This window comes from Macrobrachium rosenbergii, chromosome 10 (assembly GCF_040412425.1).
Source record: "Macrobrachium rosenbergii isolate ZJJX-2024 chromosome 10, ASM4041242v1, whole genome shotgun sequence".
NCBI lineage: Eukaryota > Metazoa > Arthropoda > Malacostraca > Decapoda > Palaemonidae > Macrobrachium > Macrobrachium rosenbergii.
In genome coordinates this window covers 32,788,523-32,807,636 of record NC_089750.1, presented here as the reverse complement: position 1 = coordinate 32,807,636, position 19,114 = coordinate 32,788,523, and the positions used below count along the sequence as shown (strand labels likewise).

General features: G+C 37.0%; 1 protein-coding gene across 1 annotated transcript in view; it reads right to left on the bottom strand.

The window, feature by feature from the left end:
- LOC136842587 (uncharacterized) overlaps positions 1-19,114 on the bottom strand; it is a 441,719-nt gene that overhangs the window by 283,601 nt on the left and 139,004 nt on the right. Inside the window, 1 exon segment of the mRNA XM_067110134.1 lies at positions 11,672-11,843. Within this exon segment, the coding sequence (XP_066966235.1) occupies positions 11,672-11,843 (172 nt within the window).

Here is a 19,114-nt window from a genome sequence, read left to right as displayed (position 1 = left end):
CTCTTACATTCTAGTAATATTCAATCATGTACCTTCATTTTGCAACAAATTGGAAGTCTCTAGCACAATATTTCGATTTATGGTGAATTTTTGAAAAAACTTTTTTCTTACGCACGGGCGGTAACTCAGCCGAAAATTTCATAAATTCTTTCGTCATTTTGTCGTAATTTTTGCACTGCTGTATATTAGCCTTTACATAAAGTTTTATATATGAAAATGTGTGCAATTTCATGTACAATACAGCAAAATACAACCCATGGTTGTAGCTTTTATCAGTTTGGAAATATTTTCATATAAACCACGATAACTGCCAAAATTTCAACCTTCGGTCAACTTTGACTCGACCGAAATGGTCAAAAAACGCAATTGTAAGCTAAAACTCTTACATTCTAGTAATATTCAATCATTTACCTTCATTTTGCAACCAATTGGAGGTCTCTAGCACAATATTTCGATTTATGGTGAATTTTTGAAAAAAACTTTTTCCTTACGTCCGCGCCAGAAATTCTTTCGTCACGTTGTCGTAATGTTTGCACTGTTTTATATTAGTCATTACATAAAATTTTATATATGGAAATATGCACAATTTCATGTAGAATACAACAGAAAATAACTCATGGTTGTAGCTTTTATCAGTTTTGAAATATTTTCATATAAATCACGATAACTGCCAAAATTTCAACCTTCGGTCAACTTTAACTCAACCGAAATGGTAAAAAAAACGCAATTATAAGCTAAAACTCTTACATTCTAGTAATATTCAATCCTGTACCTTCATTTTGCAACAAACTGGAAGTCTCTAGCACAATATTTCGATTTATGGTGAATTTCTGAAAAAATTTTTTCCTTACGCTCGCGCCGCTGGTAACTCGCCGAACATCTCAGAAATTCTTTCGTCATGTTGTCGTAATGTTTGCATCGTTTACATTAGTCGTTACATAAACTTTTATATATGAAAATGTGCGCAATTTCATGTAGAATACAACAGAAAATAGCTCATTGTTGTAGCTTTTATCAGTTTTGAAATATTTTCACATAAATCACGATAACTGCCAAAATTTCAACCTTCGGTCAACTTTAACTCGACTGAAATGGTAAAAAAATGCATTTGTAAGCTAAAACTCTTACATTCTAGTAATATTCAATCGTTTAACTTCATTTTGCAATAAATTGGAAGTCTCTAGCACAATATTTCGATTTATGGTGAATTTTTTAAAAAAACATTTTCCTTACGTCCGCTCTAACTCTGCTGAAAATCTCTGAAATTCTTTAGTCACTTTGTCGTAATTTTTGCACTGTTTTATATTAGTCGTTACATAAAGTTTTATACATGAAAATGTGTGCAATTTCATGTACAATACAACAAAAAATAACCCATGGTTGTAGCTTTCATCAATTTTGAAATATTTTCATAGAAATCACGATAAGTGCCAAAATTTCAACCTTCAGTCAACTTTGACTCGACTGAAATGGTCAAAATGCAATTGTATGGCAAACTCTTACATCCTAGTAATATTCAATCATTTTCCTTCATTTTGCAACAAAAAGAAGTCTCTAGCACAAATTGCGATTTTGGTGAATTTTGAAAAACTTTTTCCTTACCTCCACATGCTAATTCTGAAAATCTCAGAAATTCTTTAGTCACTTTGTCATAATTTTTGCACCATTTTATTTAGTCGTTACATCCATTTTGCATACAACAAAAATAATTCATGGTTGTAGCTTTATCAGTTTTGAAATATTTTCTAAGCACAAAATTTCAATTTTTGATTTGACTGAAATGGTGAAAATGCAATTGTAAAAAAACATTCTAGTAATATTCACTCATTTACCTCCATTTTGCAACAAACGAGAAGTCTCTAGCAATTTCGATTTATGGTGAATTTTGAAAAATCCTTACCTACGCCAAGACGCTAATTTCTTTGAAAATCTCAGAACTTTAGTCACTTTGTCGTAATTTTTGCACCGTTTTATATTAGCCATTACATAAAGTTTTATATATGGAAATGTGCGCAACGTCATGTAGAATACAACAAAAAATAATTCATGGTTGTAGTTTTTATCAGTTTTGAAATATTTTCATATAAATCACGATAGCTGCCAAAATTTCAACCTTCAGTCAACTTTGACTCGACCAAAATGGTCGAAAAATGCAATTGTAAGCTAAAACTCTTATATTCTAGTAATACTGAATCATTTACCTTCATTTTGCAACACATAGGAAGTCTCTAGCACAATATTTCAATTTATGGTGAATTTTTGAAAAAAAAACTTTTTACAAATTCATGCATCATTTTGTGAAAATATTTTTCTGTGTTGCTTTGATCGTTTTACAATTTGTTATATACCAAAACATCATTTTGTACAATACAACGAAAAAAAAAAAAATATTTTCTCTGTACAATTGTTTTGAAATCGTTTTATTTTTTCAATTTGCATACTTATGAGAAAAAAGGATCCAAAATGAACTCAATCTTAAAAATCATGCTGTGATTTTTTGAAAAACTTTCTTTGGTGCACTAATACAGCAACGTTTAAGGGTTAAATGTAAAAAAGAATATTTGTTAATGCATAAAATATTCATTATTTCTTTCTTCCCGATTTAACTCAGTCTGCGATGAATACCAATTTTTATTTATTATGATTTTATTATTTTCTTTATTCTATTTATTTATTTATTCATACTTTTAATCTAGTTAATGGGAAGATAGAAAAAATAGGTATATTTTCGAGAATGAATAAAGATTTTAAGAAGCTGGTAGTTAATCACAAGAATACTTGGGATAATCGTGGAAGGGCTTAAAGCAGGGGTGGGCAAACTACAGCCCGCGGGCCGCATGCGGCCCTCCAAATATTGAATATTGAATGTCCAAAAGGATTTTATAACCAGTATTTTAAAATCAGAATGTGAGTAATCGGAAAATTGTTCTCGCTCACTCTATTTCTTTCCCTGCCCTTTTCTTACGGACAAAATGGCTATTCTCTTGCCTGACCTCTTCTTATCTCTTTCTCTCTGCTTCTTTATCTCTCTGGCATTTTTCTCTATTTTATTTGCATCCTTTCTCACTCATTATTTTTTTTTAACCAGACGGAAATAGATTTTTTCATGATTTTAATTTTCTTATTCTATTTATTTATTTATTCATTTTTTAATCTATAATTTGTTATCGTTGAATAAAGATGCATTCGGCATCTGGGATTGCGTGTATTGGACACGTTTGCTACCAGTGGCCAGTGGGATTAAATCTCAATGGTACAAAACGTTTTTCGTTGTAACTTTGTTACCGCGCCAACGATTTTATTGCCTTATATTCAATCATTTCAGTGTCCTGGCAGATTCCAGAGAGAAGACGCTGGACATTTTATTTCAGCACAGCTTTTATTATCTTTCAAACTTTACCCAAAATGAGTGATTGAAGCCATCTAAAAAGTGAAAAATTGAAGACGAATGCAGAGTATTTAACAAAGAGTGGACTGAAAGGTATTTCTTTACTGATGGGAGTTAAAGCTGTATGTTTGATTTGTCATGATACAGTTGCTGTTTTCAAGGAATACAATTTGAAACGGCACTTTCAAACCAAGCACACCAACTTTGGAAGCAATTTATCAAAGCAAGAACTGCAAAAGAAGGCAACTGATCTGATGAAAAGTTTGAAGCAACAACAAAATGTGTTTGAAAAACTTCATCTTTACAAAGGAATGCGACAAAGGCAAGTTTTGTATTGGCAAATAAAATTGCAAAGCAAAATAAGTCATTTGCAGAAGCAGAATTTATTAAAGATTGCATGGTTGATGCTGTCAGTGTTGTGTGTCCTGAAGTCATATCAAAAGTGGAAGCCATATCTCTGTCACGAAGAACTATTGTTCGTCGCATAGATGCAATTGCAATAAATATTCAAGAACAGGTGTTAACAGCCAGTGTTAGTTTTCAGTGGTTTTCTATTGCTTTAGATGAGAGTAATGACATTCAGGATACTGCCCAGGTACTCATTTATATCAGAGGAATTGACGAAAAACTGAAATTACAGAGGAATTGTTATCTATGGAGTCTCTCAAAGACACTGTTACTGGAAAAGATTTATACAATAGTGTCATTAACAGTCTAATCAGGTCTAGATTAAGCCTGGATAAATTGGCAAGTATTACAACTGATGGTGCTCCTTCACTCATAGGCAAACACTGTGGCCTTGTGACCTTGATGAATGATAAAATCAAAGAAGATTTTCCATCGCACAGTGTGTTGTCTTTTCTCTGCATCATACATCAAGAAAGCCTCTGTAGATCATCTTTTAAACTCAAACACGTTATGGATCCAGTGGTGCGTGCAGTGAACTTAATAAGAGCACGGGACTGAATCACAGGCAATTCCGAAGCTTCTTGGAAGACATCGAGGCTGATTTTACTGATGTGCTGTACCACACAAATATCCGATGGTTAAGTATGGGGAAAGTACTGAAGAGGATGTGGGACGTTAAAGAAGAGGTTGTCATGTTTTTTAATATGAAAGACATTTCTTGTGACTTTTCAAGGGAAATGGAGTGTGACGAATGGGTTTGTGATTTTGCATTTGCTGTAGACATTATGCAAAAGCTGAATGAGTTAAACACAAAACTACAAGGCAAAGGTTTATTTGCACATGAATTGTATGTGGAAGTGAAAGCGTTTCAATCGAAACTTCAACTTTTTGCCAAGCAGCTTAAAGAGCAAAACTTTGTTCATTTTCCTCTGTTGAAAACACGAACTGTTACACAAGCACTATCAGACAAATACAGTTCCCAGTTGATGGCTCTAAGAGATGAATTTATCAGAAGATTTGCTGATTTCAAGGCAATTGAAGGGCAGTTTGATTTGCTCAGCTCACCTTTTGCCTGTGACGTTGAAACAGCTGCTGAAGAACTGCAGGTAGAACTGATTGATTTGCAAGTCGACAACTCTTTAAAGAGGCTCTTTGAAAATAAACCACTGGTCGAGTTTTATGCATCTCTGCACTCAGAAAAGTTTAAAAATCTGAAAAATTTTGCAAGAACGATGTTTGTGATATTTGCATCAACTTACATATGTGAGCAGACTTTTTCTATATTGAAAGTTAACAAGTCAAAGAACAGGTCACTTCTCACAGACTCGAATCTTCAGTCAGTGTTAAGAATCAGTACAAGCAACTTGACACCTAATTTCAACAAACTGGTAAATGATTGCAGTCAGTTGCATCATTCTCACTGAGTCATTTTGATCCTTCTGTTGCTCAGTTGCTGAGCTACTTTGTTTGTCTAATAAATATTTATGTTTCATGTGAAGTTACTGCTTTAAAATATCAATAAAAATATTTCTTGTCTTTAAATTGAGTTACTTTGTTTTCAAACAAATATGCTTCATGTGAAGTTTCTCCCTAAATATATAAAATATATTTTTTTAGTTAATTTATATGTTTATCTTGAAGTTCTACTCTAAATTATTGATTAATAAAAATATATTATTTTTCTATTTCTTAAACAGAGTTACTTTGCTTTTTTTTCAAATAAATTTTTTTTTCTAAATAAATGCATTTCATGGGAATCCTCTAGTCTACAGTACTTTAAAATGCTAATAAATGAAAATTTATTGCATTTTCGCTTTGAAAACCATATATTTTGGCTATTTTAGATATCAATTATACTGGAAAATATACTATGCGGCCCAGTAAAATTTTATTTTTTTTAATGTGGCCCTTACACTGAAAAGTTTGCCCACCCCTGGCTTAAAGGAACAGGTTCTTCTTCCTCCTCATGTTCTTCTATTCTTTGCAAAAACTCTCACTAGCAGAATAGGCACCCAATGCAAAACTTGAACTTATGGGTGGACAAGAGGAGCGCTCGGAACACAATTTTAACTTGTGACCCTGTCTGTTCGTATCTCTGGTAGTTCATAAGTTGAAAGTTCTTAAGTATGGTAGTGTCTGTACATCATACACTCAGTGCCTTAGAGGTTGTCAGTCCATCAAGATAGCATCCAGCACTGAGAGCAGTTTGACATAAAAGTTTCACCTCGTTCGACCATGTCAAATACTCCAGTTTTACAGGTGGAGAGGCATGCTGTCCACCTCCACCCTCCACCTAAGTTATAAGAGCAGTCTTTATTATATTTCACTGCTGTGCAAATGTCATCAATGACAGTGGAAGAGAGAAGCAAGAAAACTTAATAGAGGGAGGCATAAAAGGACAAAAGATTCCCAATGCTTGGCTGAACCCACTGGAGAGGTGGAAGGTATAAAAGTGCATTCAGTCCCTGCAGTGGATCTGTAAGCCCCCACTTTGTCAAGGGGTTGGGATCAGGGGCACACCAGGTTTACCTGGCACAGCCTCCAGAGACGGGAATGCCAAGCATGTCTGGCACGGCGTCTGAAGAGCCAGGAGTGCCAGAGATGACTGGCGCAGCCTCCGGAGAGGCAGGAGTACCAGAAATTGCTGGCACAGCCTCCGAAGAGGCTGAAGTGCCAGAAATTACTGGTGCAGCCTCCAAAGTGGCAGGAGCACATGTTGCCACTAATCTTCCCTTAATAACATTATGAAAGGAAGCACCTCTGTGGCGTTGTAACCCCTAATGTCTATACTTATTTTTCTGTGATGTGCACATCAAAATTTTGTGAAGAGGATGACTGATTGTCTCCCCAATGTATATATTTTGCTTCTTCATAACATACACCATGCTCTGGTTCACTACACTTAAGACATGTGGCAGGCTTGCCTTGTAACTTTTGCCTACAAGATCCTAAGATGTGACCATATTCTTGACAATAAAAACATCTCCTCAGTCTTGGAATATACTGATCAGCCTTAAAATGTAATCATGATGCTTCTACTACATTAAGTAAATGGGTAGAACTGAATGTAATAATTAAATTTGAAGTGGAATTATGGCTCCGTTGACGATCTTCATTCCTTCACTTCTAATCACACCTTGATCTTTTAATTCTTTTACAAGTTTCTCTTCTGAATACATCATCAGCTGAGGTGCAAATATCATTCCCTTGCAGTGATTTCAAAATCATGTACTGAGCAGTATACTTCACCTCCTCCAAGATGCGATAATGCTTTTAATTTTACTCTCTGTCAGTTTTCCCCAACCTTCAGATGATACTTTACACTCTCAGCCATAACACTTCACAACACATTAAAAATGTAACAATTAGAATCTTTCAGATTAAAGGTTAAATATTTATCATAAGAAGAGGTTTCACATATACCAAGTCCTATTTCACATAGATTTCTTGTGAATTTCCCTTCGCCCAATGCTGGAGTGTAGGGTTTTATAATAATTACACTAGAAAGTTTCCTAGCTGTGTCCAAACTGAGGTTGTCAGAGGAGGGTACACAGGTCATCATCTGTGCCAAAATGGTATCATCAAAAGGTCCAGGGGTATTCGATTCTAACTACTCAAAGATCAATGTGGGAAAAAAAATACACAAGTAATCCTGAAAATCTTAAAAAGATATCAACCTTTCATGGAGTTTTTTCTTCTACCAATAGTACAAGTAAGAGCTGACTCCCAAATGTCCACTCCCTACCCTACCCCACAAGGGATGACACTACAAAATTAGGGCACCTCAAGTGTAAGCCAAACCTGCTTGCTGGGACAGAGTATTACAAGAATACAGCCATCCCTACCCTAACCATATTATGGGCAAACTGGACAGAATGCCAAGAGACTTATCCCCCAGAACCAGACCACTCCTGGGAATCCATGGCCCACCTCTGCAGAGTAGTTCTACCCTTGAGGCATCACTGTGAATAATCCCATTAATATCCCTCAGGTCCAAACATTATCGAGTAGTTGGTGACCCTACCACAGTTTCCACCATTAGCTTCAGATATTATCCCAGTTCCAGCTATAATATCTTTCCCTATTTATCAGGTCAAATAAATTTGACCAAAAATGGAAATTTCCACAAGATTTAATCCAAACTGAGTAACAATAAATATACAGTATACAGAACTCTTGAACTCAAACCCAGGAACAATTTCCTGGGGTTCAAAAGCCCCTCACCACAACAAGGTGGTCCAAAGTTCAGGGGGGCTCAGCTGATGAAGAGGACGACAAGAAGGATACAGTCACCTAAAAAAAACTGCAAACCTCTCAGATCTCAAGGCATATGCAGATGCACTGATCGAGTAACTCAGTACCCTTACCCCTGAATGTAACCCATTTAGTCAGTTACACCTGATGTACAACAGGGCCATAGAGGATTTATGTTGTAAACTTGCCAGATGCAACTCTGGTCAGGAAGGCAGACTGAAGAGTTGTCTGGGAGAGCACATGGCACCATTATCTGTGTCCTCATCCTTGCCTCATTCACTCCAACTTACCCCGTGCTGTCCTCCACAGCCCTATGACTTCACCACCTCAGTTCACCACCTCCACACCCCATGAGCTTGAACATCACTGCTACTCCATTACTAATGGTAATCAGTGATTCTAACAAGGACCAAAATGTCCCACGTCACCACAACCCACACTAGGACCTAACTATGTTTCACTTCATCATCTTTAAGGAAAGATTACACAATTTAATGCATGTACAGTCTTCAACATTAGTGGTTTGATACCTGAATTGTCAAGTACAGTATATACTGACTGTACAGACTGAATACAGCATGAAAATACCACTCAGATAGGTCTAGGCTGAAAGCAAGGGTGGAAACTTACAAATACCCACAGAGCTGTTTGCCAGGCTTAAGCCAAGAGCTTTGAACTGATAGACAGCCCACTTCAGACAATGTGGTCGTACTTCAAGGGTCCTATACCAGCTGCTCCAATACCTGCTCAGAGGACAAAGGAATACATCAGTAAAGCCAGTACCAGTTGATGCACTAAACCCATGGAGGACTCATACCCTAAACGGAGTTCTGAGCTGTGGTCAGCTGACTAACATGACACTTTTGTTTGGTAACACCTGAACTAGTAAAGTGTAAGCATGAACAGGTATATGTGGTTATGGAACACAACCCTGGGGTCAGTGGCAAGACACAGGCCAAGCAGGGAGCAGCATGATCACAAGCACGGTACCAGTGAGTACTGACTTGAGAGCTGTCTCATGCAAACCTCCTAACTGTGTGTATATGGTCCGAGGACTGTGAACACACAAAACAAGAGGGTAGCACTGGCTCAACCAAGTCTGCTTTAGGCAAACTGAAGCAAAACACAGGTGACAAAGCGATGAGGTGAAGAAGTAAGGAAAACACAGGATTTCCCTCCTGCCCCTAGCTAGTCATGCTTCTCCTGCAGCTAGAGAACTGGTCTTAGCTAGGTTTGTCATTGCCATTGTCAAAGGAGCCATGACTAGTATTGCTAAGGCATCTCCTACAGTAATAAGGAAATGGTTTGCTTGACTGCTGGAGGGTAGGGATCCCTCTAACCAGATGTTAACCCGATTCAAAGCACCATAAGCAAGCTGCAACCACATTAGTTGGAAAAACTTCCAAACCTCCTGAGTGAATCCTAATAAAACCTCAACTGATGATCAGGTTCAACAAAAAAGCAGCAGTGACTTCCCTGGCATCAATAAGCTCACAAAGTGCCAAATGATCTAAGTACCAAATCTGCTACATGGGTTCTGAAAGGAATAAAAAAAAAATCCCAGGATTAAGCATATTCCTTAATGCATGAGCTGGATTCTCCCTGAGCTCTCTTAGACTGTGGACATAAACAATTAGACCTAACAGTACTTAAAAAAAAGGGGGGGGGAAGAATCTGTGGTAGTTGTAATTGCTTAATATCTTGTTCCACCAATCTACAGACCTTTGCACATAAATTATTTTTAGGTTAACTCTAACTTCTAAAAATCATGGGTAATACTACTGGTTGAAACCAAACTCATGGCTGCAAATATTATTGCATGCACTAATACTCAAGCACTAGCCAAGGAAGCAGAACCTCTCTCGTGGCTGTCACACGACAGAGAACCAGTGCAAAGACCCTTTTTGTAAGTGCACTGTTCAGCACTGTGCACACACATCAAACAAGATGGCAGCAGTGACTCAACCCCTTAAACTTTACATGGCCTCTTACATGACAGTGGGTCAACTACTAGTACCACTGGCATTTGAAAAATATGTTAAAAAGTAGACAACCCAAGGCCAGAGAGAGAGAGAGAGAGAGAGAGAGAGAGAGAGAGAGAGAGAGAGAGAGAGAGAGAGAGAGAGAGAGAGAGAGAGAGAGTGTGTGTGTGTGTGTGTGTGTTTTAGTCTGCGTTTGAAATGGTTTTGTAAAGTAACGTAAGTTTTGAGAGAGAGAGAGAGAGAGAGAGAGAGAGAGAGAGAGAGAGAGAGAGAGAGAGAGAGAGAGTGTTTTAGTCTGCTGTTTGAAATGGTTTTGTAAAGTAACGTAAGTTTTGAGTGAGAGAGAGAGAGAGAGAGAGAGAGAGAGAGAGAGAGAGAGAGAGAGAGAGAGAGAGAGAGAGAGAGAGAGCCACATTGATGGTGCATGTGTCTCTTTCTTTTTGCTCGTTGTTGGTTGAGAGTCTGTTTTCAGTTTTGTTTGTGTGGTTTTTGCGCTGTGTTGTTGTGGACACCTTAATCCATCTCCCAGCAAGAGGATCAGGGTGAGTGTTGTGTGTCTGTTATATGTTCTATGTATCTGTATTGTGTGTTGTTTTTGTGTTTTTGAATTCCGCCACAATCCCAGCACCTGTGAGTACTTCTAAAGGAGGCCTGTTGCATGCAAACCTCATGTTTGTATATGCACAGTTCAGGGACTGCATACGTACCAAACAAGAAGGTACTGCTGATTCAACTTTTCATGCTTCCAGAAAGGCACAGATGTTGAGCCACTACACTAAAACACACTGGGATGGCAGGTTGAGCATTCCTGACACTACTTTCCATGTAAATAATAAAACCAAAACACACCAAGTTCAATTTAGCAATAAGTAGTAGTGCAGCTGAATGTCTTCGCTCAACAGTGGCCAAAGGAAAAGTGCTTGGTGATGGTAGGAGTGAGGAGTACTCCATCACTCACCATTAACCACCAGTTAACCCACCTTGCTACCAAGTTAAAGGACTGTTTCTCACTTGTGCTGAAGGGTACTTCTACAAAAAGGCAATGGTTTGTGTTTACATAAGAAAAAGCCATTTTATCATTTGACTGACTCACACAAAGAGAATTGGACTGGTTTAGAACCAACCTTTTCCAGGATAAGATTTGAATAAATGACAACAATGAAAACCACTTCCAAAAGAAAATTTATACTATCATACAAACACACACATATAAATACCAGATGAAACAGGTACTTAACATTTTACCTTTTTCCACACCCTGGAAGGCATTTAAGAACGGCTATAAAATATTACAACAAAAAGAAAAACTTAACTCAAAGGATAACACAAGAAAAACAATGAGTAAATTTCTCCAGCAGCTGTTTACAGAATATAATCAGCAACGAAGACAGAAAATACAATGTGAAATCATCACACAATATTGGTATAGTAAGGCAAATCATTTCTTACTTTGACATTCTCCTGAACTTACCGTAGCTTCTTCCTCAAGGACATTTTAATCAGGAACCATATTTCAGTAAAGCTTAAGCCTTTGCCATCATGTCAATATTAAATTTTATTCTCAAAACATACATGTTCCAGAAACCAACAAAAACTTTTAGCAGCTTTAATTACGACAAAAAAGTCAAATAAAACTTACCAACACTATAAATATGAAAGACAGCATTACACTTTTCTTTGAAATGGGAACTTATGAATGTGCTTGTCTTCAAAGTCCATGGAAGGGCTTGTTTTAATATATCATTTTCATTCTCAGTAGTTTTCATCATATCAGCATACATTACAAGCTGCTGACACAAAACACCAGCCACCTACAAGTAAAGGCAGGGATAAAATTGACTAGTTTACTAACATGAGGATATGCAATGTAGACAACAGGCAAGATAGAAATTCATTACAAGATAAGCACAATGCTTTTTTGTGATTATTGTGCCTTAAGAAATATATAAAAACTGCTTAAACATACTTTAATATGCTATACTTAATTTTTTCTGGCATTTCTGCAAATAAAATTACCATCTACTACAAAATTCCTCATACTAGCACTTTCTGTTAGCATGATGTTACTACAGTAAGTACAAGATTCCATAAAAATAGTCTAAGCTGGAGCATTAGTTTAATTCAAAATTTTCACATTTAAAAAATGGTGTGAACATGACCAAATTACAGGGAGGGGACACATTAACACTAGTCATATCAATGTTTCATAGAATTTTATTGGAGTACTATGAAGAAAACGGTAATTGCAATGCACTATTCTTAGTGTGCTCTAATCAACAGTATATTTAAATTTTGTTTAGAACTTCCTGAGGCTTTTTAATATCTCTCAAGCACACTTTCAAGTTTGTGCTTGCTGATGTGATGCTGTGATCCAAACCCAAATGTGAAGGATTAACTTTAAGGGAAACATGAGACTAGTGCAGCTCTTGTTTGTCCCAGCATTAGAGAAGATTCTCAGACTAATGATTTTTATCAACTCTTGAGACACCTTGGCCTGTGGTGTCACAAGACTTGATAAAAATCATTAGCCTGAGAATCTTCTCTAATGGTGGGACAAACAAGAGCTGCACTAGTCTCATGTCCATGCACGAATAAGTAACCCTCACCACCAGTTCCAGATCACACTTTTGTCAGCTTGAAAGAAGATACCTTTGAAGACAAATAATGTAATTGTAGACCCAAGCTACCACTGACACAGAAATCCTGGTAAAAACTGAGCAAGTTGTAACACCAAAATAGAGGGCATGTGACTGTTCTTCCTTTTCACATAAGTCAAAGGACTTCCTGGACACTAGATGCACCAATACAGAGAAATATGCTGCCTTCACATTAGTAAATGCAAAAGTCTCCTCTTCCAATGAAGCATCTAACTGAGGCTACAGTTTCCATTTGAAACAAAGTTTAAAGAAATAAAACTAAAAACAAGTGTTGCTCATTATACCCCTGTACTACCTGGTTGGCCATCATCTGTTTCACCTCCTCATCTAAGGCAGCAAACCTCTTCCATCTGGAGCATGTGAATGGAGCCAGCCAGACTGAAAGCCGGGGTTAGCCTCCAAAAATCCAGATGATGACCTTCCTTCAAAGATTTTAAATAACCCTAGCTCTGCACTCCTCTGCTACCAAGAACTCAAACATTTATAAAAATACGCTCCTTGTAGAGATGAAATCAACTGATGGTAGGTGAAGTTTCACCACTTGCAGAGATCCTACAAGTGCCTTGAAGGATACTTGCCTCTCTAACTTTCCTGAAAGGCCAACTTACATCCTAAGGAATATCTGGCAAATGTGGTGTTATTCCAGCAAATGTGGTGTGAAGTGATATCCTGGGTTCCTAGTGGGACCTGACATAACAAGAGGGGGCAAACTGCTGAAAATCCTTCAACTGGCAAACCCCCTGCCCCCAGTACGGATGACAACCAGAGAAGGTGGAATTACCTAGGTTCCTCATCTACTTGTGTGGCGGAAAAGCCTAACTTTTTTTTGTGAGCTCGCTGACCAAGCTGGGAAGAAAGAAGTGGGGGCCCATATGATACACACACCGAGCATCCCTGAAAATAGGTCAAAGGCAGGATATTGAAAGAACCTCATGTGATAGCTCCCCTATTCTTCAGGTTATGAAGTAGGAAGTCAACCTGAAAGTGAGGCTGGAGGCTCTTCCTATGGTGGCTATCAAATGTTTAACTTTGGCCAAAATGTCAGAGGATCCAATAAAGAGGAAGGTGCTAGACACCAAACCAACACATACACAAGCAACTTGTAAAAAAAAAAAAAAAGTTTTTTCACTAAGTAAAAATTCCCTATTATTATTATTATTATTATTATTATTATTAATTATTTATTATTATTTAGTAGTAGTAGTAGTAGTAGTAGTCAGAAGATGAAACGTTTTCATATGGAACAAGCCCATGGGGGCTGATAACTTGCAATTCAAGCTTCCAAAGAATATTATATTCACATTAGGGAGAAGTAAGAGGAGGTAAAGGGAAATACAGAAAAACAAGAGATCCCACTTATTAAAAAAGAAAAGATAAATTAATAAATCAATAAATTAATAAAATATATTAAAATGCAAGGAAAATAGTATTAGGGTAGTAATGCATTGCATCTTCGCTTCAACTTCTTAAGTCCCAATTGCACGACATCCTCTTGGAGGCTGTTCCACAGTTCAATGGTGTGAGGAATAAGGACCTCTGGAACTGAGAAGTTTGACAGCGAGGCACATCTACTGCATATTGGTGCTGCTGTTCAGTGAATCTGGTTTCTCTCAGCAGGTAAAGGGGCCCAGGGATCAATTGTGAGTGTGAAAGATCTCTGTTGAAATACAACTTATGAAAAAGTGACAAACAAGAGACCATCTGTCAATGGTCCAAGTCATAACTGCTATTAGGAAACAACCCACTCTATCTAAAAGAGATAAATCTCTGGCAGAAGCAGACATCCACACCGGAGAACAGTAGGCAGTCCCCTGGTTAACGGCAGGGGTTCTGTTCCCAGCCGAGCGATAATAGCACTGATAAACCGCTTAATGGTGCCGTTAACCACTTACCAGTGCTGATAAACCGCTTATCAAGACTGATAAACCGCTTTCCGGTGACAATAAACCACTTACCAGCACCAAAAACTACTTCCGGAGCCGATAAACCGCTTGCCTATACCAATAAACCGCTAACTGACACAGATAAACTGCTTGCCGACACTGATAAATTGCATACTGGCACTGAAAATCATTTACCGGCACCAAAAATCTGGTTAACCCTTAAACGCCAACTGGACGTATCGTAAGTCGACTAAAGTTGTCTGTCGGGTGATGAGTGGACGTACCGTACGTCGACTACAAAAAAATTTCAAACTTCGGTCAACTTTGACTTGACCGAAATGGTCGAAAAACGCAGCTGTAAGCTAAAACTCTTACATTCTAGTAATATTCAATCATTTACCTTCATTTTGCAACAAATTGGAAGTCTCTAGCACAATATTTCGATTTATGGTGAATTTTTAAAAATACAAACTTTTTCCTTACGTCCGCGTGGTAACTCGGCTGAAAATTTCAGAAATTCTTTTGTCATTTTTTTGTAATTTTTGCACTGTTTTATATTAGCCGTTACATAAAGTTTTATATATGAAAATGTGCGCAATTTCATGTAAAATACATTAAAAAACAACCCCATGGATGTAGCTTTTATCAGTTTTGAAATATTTTTATATAAATCACGATAAGTGCCAAAATTTCAACCTTCGGTCAACTTTGACTCAACCGAAATGGTCGAAAAACGCAATTGTAAGCTAAAACTTACATTCTAGTAATATTCAATCATTTACCTTCATTTTGCAACCAATTGGAAGTCTCTCAGCACAATATTTTTGATTTATGGTGAATTTAAAAACTTTTCCCTTACGTCCAAGTAACTCAGCAGAACATTTGTCACTTTGTCGTAATGTTTGCACCATTTTATATTAGTTGTTGCATAAAGTTTTATATATGAAAATTGCAATTTCATGTAGAATACAACAAAAAACAACTCATGGTTGTAGCTTTTATCAGTTTTGAAATATTTTCATATAAATCACAATAACAAAATTTCAACCTTCAGTCAATTTTGACTCGACCAAAATGATCGAAAAACGCAAGCAAGCTAAAACTCTTACATTCTAGTAATATTCAATCATTTATCTTCATTTTGCAACAAATTGGAAGTCTCTAGCACAATATTTCGATTTATGGTGAATTTTGTCGTCGGCGAGAATCTGTTTGTCACTTTGTCGTAATGTTTGCACCGTTTTCTAATAGCCGTTACATAAAGTTTTATATATGAAAATGTGCGCAACTTCATGTAGAATACAATAAAAAATAACTCATGGTTGAAGCTTTTATCAGTTTTGAAATATTTTCATATAAATCACGATAAATAGAAAAAATTCGACCTTCAGTCAACTTTAACTCGACCGAAATGGTCAAAAACTGCAATTGTAAACTAAAACACTTACAGTCTAGTAATATTCAATCAATTAACTTCATTTTGCAACAAACAGGAAATCTCTAGCACAATATTTCGACTTATGGTGAATTTTTGAAAAAAACTTTTTTTATGTTCGCTCGTTACGAATTCATGCATAATTTTGTGATAATATTTTCTGTGTTGCTTTGATCGTTTTACAATTTATTATATACCAAAATCATCGCAATTTAGTGTACAATACAACAACAAAAAAAAACTCATTAGCTTTAACCGCTTTGCTCATAGCGTGATTTGTATACAATTATATACAAAATTTTTTTTTGCGCTCTCATATATTTCAATATTTATATATGATAAGGATATTTTTTTCATTTCTGATGGTTGCATATTAAACTTCAGGCAATGACAAAAAAGGAGCCAAAAATGAACTCTTAATCTTAAAAACTAAGCGTGCTGTGATTTTTTGAAAAAAACTTTTTTTCCGCTTCGGCGCTAACTCCCAAACGCTGCCGGCATATGGCAGACACTTTTGTAAATAGAGGCTCGGCGTTTAAGGGTTAACAACGTCGCTAGCCAAGAGCTTTAACATCGAAATGCACCAATGCTGCTGGTAAGAGGGGAATACCGGTGTTCTAGTAAAAGAAGCACAAACGACCTAAAACATGTTGCACTGATTTTATTACTGCTACAGACATATGAGGCCTTATGAACAATACCTAACTTTTGTGTGGCATTTGATTAAACTTCCATTAGATGTTTCTCAAAAGTCAGATGAGTCAGAGGTTACACCTAGAAGAGTTAAAGCTTCAGACTCATTCAGCAAAGTTCCATCCACCTGAAGGGGAAGATGGGATGTGAAATATGTACAAGATCTGCTAATCAATGGTGTTTTTGTTTTACTGGAATTCAGCCTCATACCCCACTGACTACACCATCCACTAATCTGGTCCATGTCACGATTGAGGCTGAGGGTAGCTTCATTTCTCATAAGTGGAGACTTTACTACTACACCCACAAGTGTTACATCATCAGCATACTTAACCTTTTTTCCAGGCCAACAACCATATCACTTGTATACAATACAAATAACAGTGGACCAAGAACACTACCCTGTAGAATTCCAGACACAATAGGTCTTGGTTCACTAAAGATCCTGTCAACAGCAACTCGCTGATGCCTACCAGTAAGGAAATCTTGAAGTAATCCTAAATCATCCACACATTCCATGATTCCTAAGTTTATAAATGTCTGGTGATTTACTAAACTGAAAGCAGCACTAAAATCTCTCTTGCAAATGGCATTTCAAATCTAGCAGAGCATCGCAGGTCCCTAACTGCTTTCTATATGCACGTTGACTATCAGCTTACAACCCTTTAGATTCCATATATACCTATATAGTGGCTTAAAAATAAGTTTTTCAGCAACTTTGGAGAGGACAGGGAGAATAGAGATTAGCCTGAAGTTGCTGCAGTCTGCAGATATGCCACTCTTTGGAACAGGCACTGTATTACTAAGCTTGCACTCATCCACAACGATACTATGTTGACATAAAAATCTATAGAATCTATTAATCTTCTGAGGCAACACACTAAAAACTTTTTTTTTAAAAAACAATGGGAAGAAACCATCAGGATCTTATCCACACCAGCTATCAAGATTATCCAGAATTTTCTTACCATCCCTGGAGCGAAATGCAAATTCTGTAAAAATATGTTCAGGACGACACGTATCAGGGAGAAGGACATCCTCAGCAGCTGATTGCTTAGCTAAGGTAAAGGACAAAGGGAGAGCCTGCATGGAAAAAATGTTTTTGATAAGAACCTCAATTTCTTGAGATAGTTATTGGGCCTGTGTGGAGCAACCAATTATCATATAAAAATGACATTCAGGCATCAGAGAGGATAAAGAGCCTTGTCACAGTTACAACTAGATCCTCAGCCAACATACTTACAAGGATCTCTGCAGCAGTGTTCACAGTAGGGAGACCCAATTGTTGAGAAATCTCTTCCATCTCAGGTTTCTCTATGATTTCTACTGCAACAGCAGTCTTGCAAGGTTTCTGCTAAATCTCCATGTCAAAGGCTTTGCCTTACTGTCCTTACTTAGGCTTCAGAGCTGGGGGAACAGGTGGCTTCTCATGAGGGGAAGAGGGCTCCAAAACCAGTTTAGGCAAAGGCAAGTGAAGCATAATGTTGTCCAGTCATGCTCAACTGTAATGCAACATAATTCTTTTGGTATCATCCAAAACTTCAGATGCACTGTAAAATGTCATGTGGTTACCAAGCAGGGTTAAACTTTTTTTTTTTTCATTTCAATGTCATACATGTCAATAAATATGTGAATTTACAACTAACATTATTTCCCCTATGGATATACAGTCGACACCCCCCCAAAAATTTGCGGTTCCCGATTCGCGGACTCACTTATTCATGGATTTCTCTATGGAACATTTATACACATTATTTGTGGAAAATTTACCTATTCACCGTATTTTTCACTGAGAAATATTCACTAATTACTGTATTTTCATGTCATTTTCATGACTAAATGCACTTTTTGTGTCAAAACTATTAAAATACTCAGGTATAAGCATTTTTAGAGTTTTTTGTGTTTGAACTATCAAAATAGGCAGTTCTAAGCATTTTTTGAGGAGTTTTAAGTATTCGCGGATTGAGCTATTGGCGGGGGGTTGTGGTAAACATCCCCCGTGAATACCAGGGGCCAACTGTATAGATATGATTTCTTTTATGCACTGGTATCATCTGTAATTTTCATGAAATTAATTTTTTGTGCACTGCTTAGCTGAAAGCAAGGTGCAATGAGGTTGGCAGTACTGTCAGTGTCAGCGCACACTACTTACTACTCAAAAGTGGCCACTGTAACTACCTCTACAGCATATGACAGTAGTTCTAATAGGTGCAACAGTCATAACAAAATTTTCAAGTCAGAAACATGAAGTTTTCATAATAAAATTAATATCGTAATACTTACCTGAACACCTGAATTAGCCCTGGTCAGTGACCAGACCAGCATGAACTATATCCCCACAATTTTACCCACAAAGTGAGTAATTAACTGTCAGTGTTACCAACGCTACAGGAAAAATCTTGTCAAATGAGTTA